The sequence below is a fragment of the Copadichromis virginalis genome, linkage group LG3 (genome assembly GCF_057382275.1).
Source record: "Copadichromis virginalis isolate Kocher_CV1m ecotype Utaka linkage group LG3, C_Virginalis_male_GT1.1, whole genome shotgun sequence".
Taxonomy (NCBI): domain Eukaryota; kingdom Metazoa; phylum Chordata; class Actinopteri; order Cichliformes; family Cichlidae; genus Copadichromis; species Copadichromis virginalis.
The window spans coordinates 8,091,430-8,101,839 of record NC_140620.1 but is presented as its reverse complement, the minus strand read 5'-3'; the positions used below and the strand labels follow the sequence as shown (position 1 = coordinate 8,101,839).

General features: G+C 46.3%; 1 protein-coding gene across 1 annotated transcript; it reads left to right on the top strand.

Annotated features, from left to right (window-relative positions):
- The first annotated feature begins 585 nt into the window (after nucleotides 1–585).
- Nucleotides 586–8,853, top strand: LOC146712563 (endoplasmic reticulum chaperone BiP-like). Its single transcript, XM_085452116.1, has 8 exons — nucleotides 586–710; nucleotides 803–1,034; nucleotides 1,131–1,268; nucleotides 6,762–6,874; nucleotides 6,978–7,368; nucleotides 7,457–7,694; nucleotides 7,786–7,953; nucleotides 8,088–8,853. Exons 1-8 carry the CDS (start codon nucleotides 595–597, stop codon nucleotides 8,597–8,599), a joined length of 1,908 nt encoding a protein of 635 aa, XP_085308242.1. The 5' UTR covers nucleotides 586–594; the 3' UTR covers nucleotides 8,600–8,853.
- The last annotated feature ends 1,557 nt before the right edge of the window (nucleotides 8,854–10,410 follow it).

Genomic DNA, 10,410 nt, shown 5'->3' with positions numbered 1-10,410 from the left:
GAAATTCAGAAACAGTGTCACAGAGGTATATATGAGGGTTAAAACATTTATCATCAGCATGATAATTATTTACATTTTCTACAACACGTTTTATCAGGAAGTAGTCGCGTTATTGTACCTAGGGTATAATCAGTCTAGTCCTAAAATATATTCACAAAACTGATGTAATATTTGTTGCAATTCTTACCAACTTCTTTGCCAGCTACTCTTAAAAACAAAACATTTTATACACAATGGTAATTAAAAAAAAAACAATAAATAAAACATTTAAAAGTCACTCAACATTTTCAAATATTACTCTTAAACACCAGTCATAATATATTTATAGTATTTATTCTCTAAGACCAACTTCAAGTCTGCTATGGTTCTGGGACTCCGCAAATCATATGTGCACCATTAGCTTCTTAAGTGGTTTAGAGTAATGAACCAGGCTGGGAGTTTTTAAAAGCCTCAGGAATCTTTTGCAGGTGTTTAGAGTTAATTCGTTGATTCAGAAGGACCTGTAGACCACTTATTGTTCTCAAGGCCATGTTGATTCATGTTGTAATTCTTTTCTGCATTTCTCCTTGTAGATTGGAGAACAAACAAACAAAGATGGAGCTGTTGTGGGTTGTGATGTTGTTAGTCTGCACAGTCTTTGGTGCCGCCGATTACAAAAGGATAACTGGGAAGACTGTGATTGGGATTGATCTGGGGACCACATACTCATGGTAAGTCACTTCAGGCTCTTTAAATAATGGAATGATGTCTCTGTGGAAAAATAATATGGGATTCAGACTGAATTCAAACTGTTTCCTTGCAGTGTTGGAGTGTTCAAGAATGGGCGTGTGGAGATTATTGCCAATGACCAGGGAAGCCGAATCACCCCCTCCTACGTGGCCTTCACCAGTGAAGGTGAGCGTCTGATTGGTGATGCTGCCAAGAATCAGCTGACCTCTAACCCTGAGAACACTATTTTTGATGCAAAGAGGCTGATTGGTCGCACATGGGGTGACTGGTCTGTGCAGGAGGACATCAAGTACCTGCCCTTCAAGGTGAGCTTTCAAGCTGAAAATAAAACTTGTTGGTTCTTTGGGTCATGTTTGAGCTAAATTCTTGTTAAATTAATATTGATGTATATTCCTGTGAAGGTTACTGAGAAGAAGAGGAAGCCCCATATCCAGGTTGACATTGGTGGTGGGCAGGTTAAGACCTTTGCTCCTGAGGAGGTTTGTGCTATGGTGCTGACTAAGATGAAGGAGACTGCTGAGGCTTACCTTGGCGAGAAGGTACAAAAATGTCAGAGATTCTAAATAAGTGAAGATGCAAATCTTAATTAACCCCTTTATGGGCTAATTAAGAGCGATAAGAGCGGGCACGCTCCATTTAGCTTAACTATTTTTAAATCCCGGTAGCACTGCAATTAGATAAGCCAGCGCATTTTCACATAAGATAAGAGAGAGATAAGATAAATCTTTATTAATCCCTCGGGTGGGTTCGTAATATGAAACTGGAGGAGTTGTACTTACTGTCAGGGCTCTGTGTGCGGGCAGGCAGAGAGGAGGATCCAAACGCAGGACTCAGACACAAACGTGAAACTCAAAATCCTCAGCTTAATTGCTGGTACAAAAACAAACACTAAAGTGAACACGGAATATGGAGAACAAAAACACACAGGCATGATCTGAGGGTACGACGCGACACTGACACAGAGAAACACAGGGCTTAAATACACAGATGGCAGTAATCAAGGGATAAGAAACAGGAGGGGAACACACCTGGGAGAAATCACAGCTGACGAGACAGGGGAAACGTAAATTGAGCACACTCACCTACGATACAGACCTTCACCATAAAACAGGAAACTCAGACACATGGAACCAGACAAGACATTGAACTAAACAGACAGATTCACAAACAGACGGGGTGACACCATAGACAGACAGAGATACAGACGCAGACTCAGAGGCAGACCAAATGTAACACGTAGAACTCAAACAATAATAATAATCATGATAATAAATTGGAAAATGATAATAATAAACTTAAAGCGCTGGGTCGCCGACCCAGGACCATGACAGTACCCCCCCTCAAGGGCTGGCTCCAGACAGCCCAACAGAAACACAAAAACAGCCCAAACCCCCCCAAAAAAAACAGAAAACGACCCAACCAGGGCGGGCGGTGGAGGACCAGGACGGAGGGACATAGTCCAAAAAGGCCCAGACGGACAAGTTCAGGGGGCCGACAGCGCAGGAGGCCAAAACAGTGCAGTTCTGGAGGCCGACCATGCGGACGGCAACGGTGGCGGGAATGCAAGCCTGGAGGCCGGCTATGCGGAAGGCAGTGGCGGCAACAGAAGTCCTGAGGGCGGCCACGGTGGTGATGATGCCCAACAAGCGGCCTGGCAGATGACCGACGATGTGGAGGTGGTAGTAGGGGACCCGAAGGCTGCGTGGCCCCTGCAGCACCAGGCGAAGCGGAGGTTGGACCAGACGAGGCAGAGGCTGAAGCCGAAGCTGGGCCAGGCGACGCTGAAGCGAATGCGAAGACTGAACCAGGCGAAGCTGATGCAGAGGCGGGGCCAAACGAAGCCGGTGATGCGGGACCTGGACCAGACGAGGATGAAGACGCGGGAGCTGGACCAGACGAGGATGAAGACGCGGGAGCTGGACCAGACGAGGATGAAGACGCGGAGGCTGGACCATACGAGGATGAAGCGGATGCGGAGGCTGGACCAGGCGAGGCTGAAGCGGACGCGGAGGCTGGACCAGGCGAAGCGAATGAAGCCGGACCAGGCGACGGCGTGGGTGAAGCTGAAGCCGGTCCAGGCGAAACTGATGGAGCTGATAAGGTGGCTGCAGCGGGCGAGGATGATGAGACTGCAGCGGGCGAGGATGATGAGACTGCAGCGGGCGAGGATGATGAGACTGCAGCTAGCGAGGATGATGAGTCTTGGGGCTGGACGGGCTCCTCGGGCCCTCCAGCTGACGAGGCAGGAAGCCGGCTAGGTTCTCCTGAACCTCCAGCTGACGAGTCTTGGGGCTGGACAGGCTCCTCGGGCCCTCCAGCTGACGAGACAGGAAGTTGGCTAGGTTCTCCTGAACCTCCAGCTGACGAGTCTTGAGGCTGGACGGGCTCCTTGGGCCCTCCAGCTGACGAGACAGGTAGCTGGGCAGGCTCCTCGGGCCCCCCAGCTGACGAGGAAGGTCGCTGGGCAGGCTCCTCGGGCCCTCCAGCTGGCAAAGCAGGAGGCTGGGCGGGCTCCTCGGGCCCTCAAGCGAGAACAGTCTCAGGAACAGTGGGCATAGGGGCCCCTGGAACACACAGGACAAAACCAGCGGGGGCGGGGACCTCTGGCAGGGACAGAACGGAACCAGCAGGCACACGGGCCTCTGGCAGGAACAGATCAGAACCCGCAGGCAACACGGGCCTCTGGCAGGAACAGATCAGAACCAGCAGGCACACGGGCCTCTGGCAGGGACAGATCAGAACCAGTAGGCACACGGGCCTCTGGCACGGACAGAACGGAACCAGTAGGCACACGGGCCTCTGGCAGGGACAGAACGGAACCAGCAGGCACACGGGCCTCTGGCAGTAACAGAACAGGACCAGCGTGCCCACGGGCCTCTGGCAGGGACGAAACAAGTTGCGCTGGCTTCTTTATGTCCAGGGGTCCAGAGTTAATTGAATGCTGATATTTAACCTCTAGGGAGGCCCCGGAGAGAGTAGAAGTCCCAAATTGAGCTAGGTCTTGAGGAGCAATGAAAGTCTGTGTGGGGCTATTCTCCCCCTGAAAGTGAGTGGGTGGAGATGGTGGCCGAGAAGCAGGCTGTGTTAATGGCTGAGCTGCTGGCAATACCAGAGAGCGCACTAAGGTCGACTGAGATGCAGGAGACGGAACTGACTGGAGAACAGGAGGAGACGGAACCGATGATAAAGCTAATGATTCCTCTACCAACTGAGCTACCGACTGGGCCATGGACTGTAACAGAGTTTGTAATATGTCTGGCTGTGGTAGCGACTGAGCTATGGATAGCGGGGGTGAAGACTGAGCTATGGGTGACTGAACTTGAGGTGAAAGTGGTGGTGGTGGAGTTGGTGACTGGGCTACAGGCGGCTTCTGAGCAGGAAACACAGGACACTGAGCTACAGGTGGCTGCTGAGCAGAAAGTACTGGAAACTTAGCTGAAGGTGGCTGCTGAGCAGGTGACACTGGAAACTGTGCTACAGGTGGCTGCTGAGCAAAAAACTGAGCTGACACGGGCTTAAGAGTCTCTGGGGTGACACACACATTGTTTGCTCTCACAGAAGTGTTGAGTTGAGGACGAACAGCAGTCACTATATGCTTGACAAGTTCAGGAGCATGATAATCACCCGGAACCTTTTGAGGCATAGAGTCATAGATCTCCTTGGTTTCATCGACAGGTTTAGAAAGGTGAGGTATGGGACAGTCTAAATAGTGCAATGAACCGGGAGAATTGTCCTTCAAATAATCACTCCTTTCATTTACAGTTCTTATTTCAGCAGGGGGCGAAAGAGTGGCCCCACCACTCACCCTAGCCAGCTGTTCAGAAAAAGTCCTAGGCTCCCACTGGAGCTGTGAATGCTGGCAGCGGGTCCGCCGCTTTCCCGTCAAAGAGGGATCGGGACTGGCTGAGGGTGACGTGGCAAAACTCTGCAGCGGCTGCTCCTCCTGCGGTATGGAATCGCTGGGTGAGTCGGGTGGCACAATAATGATTCCTAACATCTTGTAGACCACCTGTGCAGGCGTAAGCTGGTTGCTTGCAGGCTCGTAGTAATCCTCCCGGGACCGGCTGGAGCGTTTTCTGCGAGACCGGGGCGTCCGCGGGGAGGAAGCAGACGAGTGGGCTGAAGGGTAGGCTGCCAGCGAGGAACGGCAGCACGGAGGCCCTCCAAGCACTAACCGGGTCCCGTCAAAACGGGAGCTGCGCTTCCACAGTGAGTCCGCTGGATCCATTACTGGTCACGTCGTTCTGTCAGGGCTCTGTGTGCGGGCAGGCAGAGAGGAGGATCCAAACGCAGGACTCAGACACAAACGTGAAACTCAAAATCCTCAGCTTAATTGCTGGTACAAAAACAAACACTAAAGTGAACTGAGCACACTCACCTACGATACAGACCTTCACCATAAAACAGGAAACTCAGACACATGGAACCAGACAAGACATTGAACTAAACAGACAGCTTCACAAACAGACGGGGTGACACCATAGACAGACAGAGATACAGACGCAGACTCAGAGGCAGACTGAATGTAACACGTAGAACTCAAACAATAATAATAATCATGATAATAAATTGGAAAATGATAATAATAAACTTTAAGCGCTGGGTCGCCGAACCAGGACCATGACACTTACATCTTATGCATTCAACTTGTCCTCGGTCTCCTTCCAAATATGGCTTTGCAAAGATTGCAACCACTTGCAGCAATAAAACCTTATATTTCAGAAACACGTTTTGCTGATCAGATCAGCTGTTCATAGCACTTCCCATTTTGGAATAGACGTCAGTGCCAATTATCGCATGTCCTCCATCCCCTGCCCAAAATCAGAAGTGATGTCATATTTTGTGGGTAATGTAGTTTTTCCTTTTAAGACTGTTATAGGCCTATACTGGTGATTTTAAAAGTTATGTTTGACTTTATGCTTTTTTGTTTAGTTTCTGGGATGCTTAGACCTCAAATTGCACTGTTGGAAATAGTTTTTTTTTGATGAACATGCTGTTTGTTTTGCAAATTTGAAATGTAATATTTAATTCATATTTTCCCCACAGTATTTAAAAGTTGGTGTATCTCAAAAATAAAACTATGAAGACCCTCAAAATAAATTTCCTGTGGTTGGAAACTACTTTGTGCAACTTTATTGTATAATAAATAATTTATAATAATTTATATTTCTTTGTAGTTCATTGCAATTTTTTGCAATTCTTTATAGTTACTATGGACTTAATGCATTTGTGTCTATTCTGCCCTCCCTGTACGTTGATGCCCAGTTTGGCAGATAGATAAACAGTTCTTCAAAAGGAGAGGCAAAGGCTTCCAGTTCTCATTGCAGGGTTTATTTGTCTCCCTAATGAAGGCACTGTAAAACTACAAACATAAGAAAAGCATATTAAAACATACATCTGGAACATAATATATTTCTCACATTACAAAGTACAGACTGAAGACTTAGCAACTTGAACTATAGCTGGCATAACCAAGAAAAATAAATGAAAACATGTTAACGCCAAATCCCGCTAGCTTGATGCTAACACATAATGGAATTTCCTATTGACATGCTAACACAATTAGCATCGGCAGTGCAGCTAACATGTCGGCTTCAAATATGAGAGTCAACAACCCATTTTACATCACATGCTTAACATGAACACAGAATATAATCGTACTTACAAGCATATATTTCTCATGCTCCAGTACAGTCAACTTCAGAGCTAATATTTTGTGTGCTAGTATCAACTTGGCCAGACTCCATGAACTTTTTCTATATTTACTAGCGAAACTTAAGTACACAAACCCGCTTCCTCCCCCTAGTGGGGTGGTGGAGCTACTGCACCCCAGCAGTGGCAGCACAGTGTCATTAAATTTGCTATATAATGATTGTATTGATGTATAGCAACTTGAAATTCTCCCAAAAATGGCATTACAGCATATAAAAATATGAAGATAAGCTGTGGCGGACTTGGTTCTGTGGTAGGTCTTAAAGGGTTAAAGAGTTAAATGGTCTATCATGAAATCTGACTTTATCGTTTTTCCTTAGGTCACACATGCTGTGGTCACTGTCCCAACCTACTTCAATGATGCCCAGCGCCTGGCCACTAAGGATGCTGGTACCATTGCTGGTCTGAATGTTGTGCGAATCATCAATGAGGCGTAAGCATCCAGTCAAAAATGAATTTGATCATCTGCAATTTGAAACTGCAAAACAATGCCCCTGCCCTCCTATTGAAAAATAAATTCTTACTGTATTCTTTAGAACTGCTGCTGGTATTGCTTATGGCCTGGACAAGAAGGATGGAGTGAAGAACATTCTTGTCTTCGATCTGGGTGGTGGCAGCTTTGATGTTTCTATTCTGACCATTGACAATGGTGCATTCCAAGTGATAGCCACCAATGGTGACACTCATCTGGGAGGTGAGGACTTTGACCAGCGTATCATGGAGCACTTCATCGAGCTGTACAAGAAGAAGACTGGCAAAGATGTGCGCAAAGACAACCGTGCTGTGCAGAAGCTGCGTCGTGAGGTCGAGAAGGCCAAGAGGGCGCTATCTGCCCGGCACCAAACCCACATTGAGATCGAGTACTTCTTTAAAGGACAAGACTTCTCTGAGACCCTGACTCGTGCCAAGTTTGAGGAGCTGAACATGGTAAGATATTAATTTGGTTAATTAATTCAAACCCTTTTGGAAAAGCGGTTGAACGAGCTTTTTAACTTGTGTGTTCTTTAAAACCCAGGACCTGTTCCGGTCCACCCTGAAGCCTGTACAGAAAGTGCTGGAAGATGCTGAATTGAAGAAGTCTGACATTCATGAGATTGTCCTGGTTGGAGGCTCCACTCGTATCCCCAAAATCCAGCAGCTGGTGAAGGAGTTTTTCAATGGCAAAGAGCCATGTAGAGGCATTAACCCTGATGAGGCTGTGGCATACGGAACTGCTGTGCAGGCTGGTGTGCTTTCTGGAGAGGAGGACACTGGTGAATAATGACTCTTACAAATATTTTATTAAATAGGGTTGAGCTTTCAAATGTGATCAAATGTTTAGTAAACCTTTTCCCTCACTTGCAGGTAATGTGCTTCTTATGGATGTGTGCCCCATGACCCTTGGTGTTGAGACTGTTGGAGGAGTAATGACCAAGCTGATCCCCAGGAACACAGTGGTGCCCATCAAAGAAGCCCAGATGTTTACTACACCCTCTGATTACCAGACAACTGTCGCCATCAAAGTCTATGAAGGTAAGAGCTTGGATGTTGTTTTTTTAAAGTTGCCAAATAGTGTTTTTATAAAAAAGGATTCAATGACAAGAAATGTGTGACACTGGAATTTAACGTTCCACAAGTCTAATTGTGACTGTTTTTCTTTTTCTTAGGTGAGCATCCTTTGACCAAAGACAACCATTTCCTGGCTACCTTTGACCTGACTGGCATCCCTCCTGCTCCTCGTGGTATACCGCAGATTGAAGTCACCTTTGAGATTAATATCAATGGCATTTTATGTGTCACTGCTGAGGACAAGGCCACAGGAAACAAGAACGAGATCATAACTGACCAGAACTGGCTGACACCTGAGGACATCAAACACATGGTGAACGACGCCGAGCACTTTGCTGAAGAAGACAAGAAGCTGAAGGAGAGGATCAATGCTCACAATGAGCTGGAAGGCTACGCATATTCCCTGAAGAACCAGATTGAATCCATTGAGAAGGCAGTGGAGGAGAAGATTGAATGGTTGGAGTCCCACCAAGATGCTGACCTGGATGACTTCCAGACCAAGAAGAAGGAGCTTGAGGAAGTGGTTCAGTCCATTATCAGTAAGCTCTGTGGTAGTGCAGGTGGTCCACCAGCAGACGGCAGTAAGCAAAACGAGAAGGATGAGTTGTAGGCAGGTTTGAAGTCTTAACACTCCTTGGCCCTCTGGCATGTTGGCGTACATATTGGACTGATGGGACTGAAATTGGGACAGAAGTGGTTGGGAAGGGGCTAACAATAACAAGTGACCATACTGAATGTAGCTGATGATAAAATGTTTGTGTGGGTTGCCATGACAACACCAGAAGCGTGTCTGAGATTGTTGTATTGTTTTCTATTTGTTTTCCTGTATTTGGGACTCATGTTTGTGTACACTTACAGTAGAAAGAGATATGAGTCCAGTGATACATTTTTATAAAAAATGTTTCTGTTAAAAATTATTCTGAAGTAGTTCCTTCCTGTGAGTCGCGGGAACTGGAAGTTGTGAGACAAGAGAGACAAGACAACGATAACACGGAACATGGAATCTACAACTTCTCTACTGCTGGTTTTACAAGGCGTACACAGTAAAAACATGCTGGCTAATTTGTTAAGCACTTGTGCACTTTGTGAAAAGTAATAACTGGTTGAGATGGATGTCGTATGTGCTCTTAATATTATTTTACTTGTTTCTAGTTTTCACGGTGCTTCATGATTGTGAGAGTAAGTGAGAGGAATAAAAAAGAATTGTGGACATCAGTACGAAGCGTGGATTCTTTTGACCAGAGTTGATACACTGAATTTCCTCTAAGACTTTAAAATAAGTTTCAGTGTGTGGCTGTAACTCAGGTGATAGACCAGGTTGGTAGGTATCTTGCCCAAGATACTCATAGTCATTGGTAGGTATCTTGCCCAAGATACCCATGTTGCTAATGATTCATCTATGTGTGAACGATAGATAATGATAAGATCAAGGGCGTAGATTTGGCATGGACAGAAAGGACATGTCCCCACCAATATCCAGCGATTATTGAATTGTCCCCACCTATAATTTGACCTCTTCGAGTAAAGAAAAACAAACCCGATAGAAAGAAAAAAAAAAAGATCTGTCAACGTCTCATTCACCCAGCGGTGCAAAAAGAGTTAAATCACGTTCTCTACTGGAGTCCTACCTCATGTGACAAATATGGCCAATGTGATTGGCTGTGCCTTTCATGGCCATACATGCCAACACTCCCGATTATTCTGGGAGAATCCTGAATTTCAATGCCCCTCCTGAAAATCTCCCAGAGCCGTCGTTCTCCCCAATTTCTCCTGATTTTCCACCCGGACAACAAAATTGAAAAACCATATCCCAGGTTGGCAAGTATGTGCTAGGCTTTGGCCCACATCAGTCTAAAATTGTATGTAACCATGAATAACGTGATGCTATGTCCACCAGGAGAGACTGGACAGTATAGATGTAAAACAAATATGCCAGCACTTTATCTCAGTTAATGAGAGGAGAAGGCATGTGTTTGGCTCCTTCACATAGTGGACATTGAGTTGTTGTGTGGGGCACCAGTAGTCCATGTCTGTTGCTGTAACAGTAGTTCATGTTTAGAATAAAAAATCCCAGCTCACTGATTTGATAGGGGCAATAGTGTGCCTATTGCGATCGTGGCTTAAGAGTTGGGCGTTTGTCTTTAATCAGAAGGTTGCCGGTTCGAGCCCCGGCTTGGACAGTCTCGGTCGTTGTGTCCGTGGGCAAGATACGTTACACGTTGCCTACTGGTGGTGGTCAGAGGGCCAGAGGGATGATTGGATGTGTAAAGCACTTTGGGGTCCTTAGGGACTAGTAAAGCGCTATACAAATACAGGCCATTTAAAATGTTGCATGATTTTGCTGAGAGACCTTTTACTTTGTGGTAATCTTAGACAAAAACCACCAGGTAATGCAGTGTTCCCTTAGTACTAATGTACAGT

Excerpts from the sequence above, each read along its gene's own strand:
- LOC146712563 (XM_085452116.1), top strand. The coding sequence starts at position 595 with ATGGAGCTGTTGTGGGTTGTGATGTTGTTAGTCTGCACAGTCTTTGGT. Across the intron at positions 1,035-1,130 it reads TCAAGTACCTGCCCTTCAAG|GTTACTGAGAAGAAGAGGAA; the intron begins GTGAGCTTTCAA and ends ATTCCTGTGAAG. Across the intron at positions 7,954-8,087 it reads CGCCATCAAAGTCTATGAAG|GTGAGCATCCTTTGACCAAA; the intron begins GTAAGAGCTTGG and ends TCTTTTTCTTAG.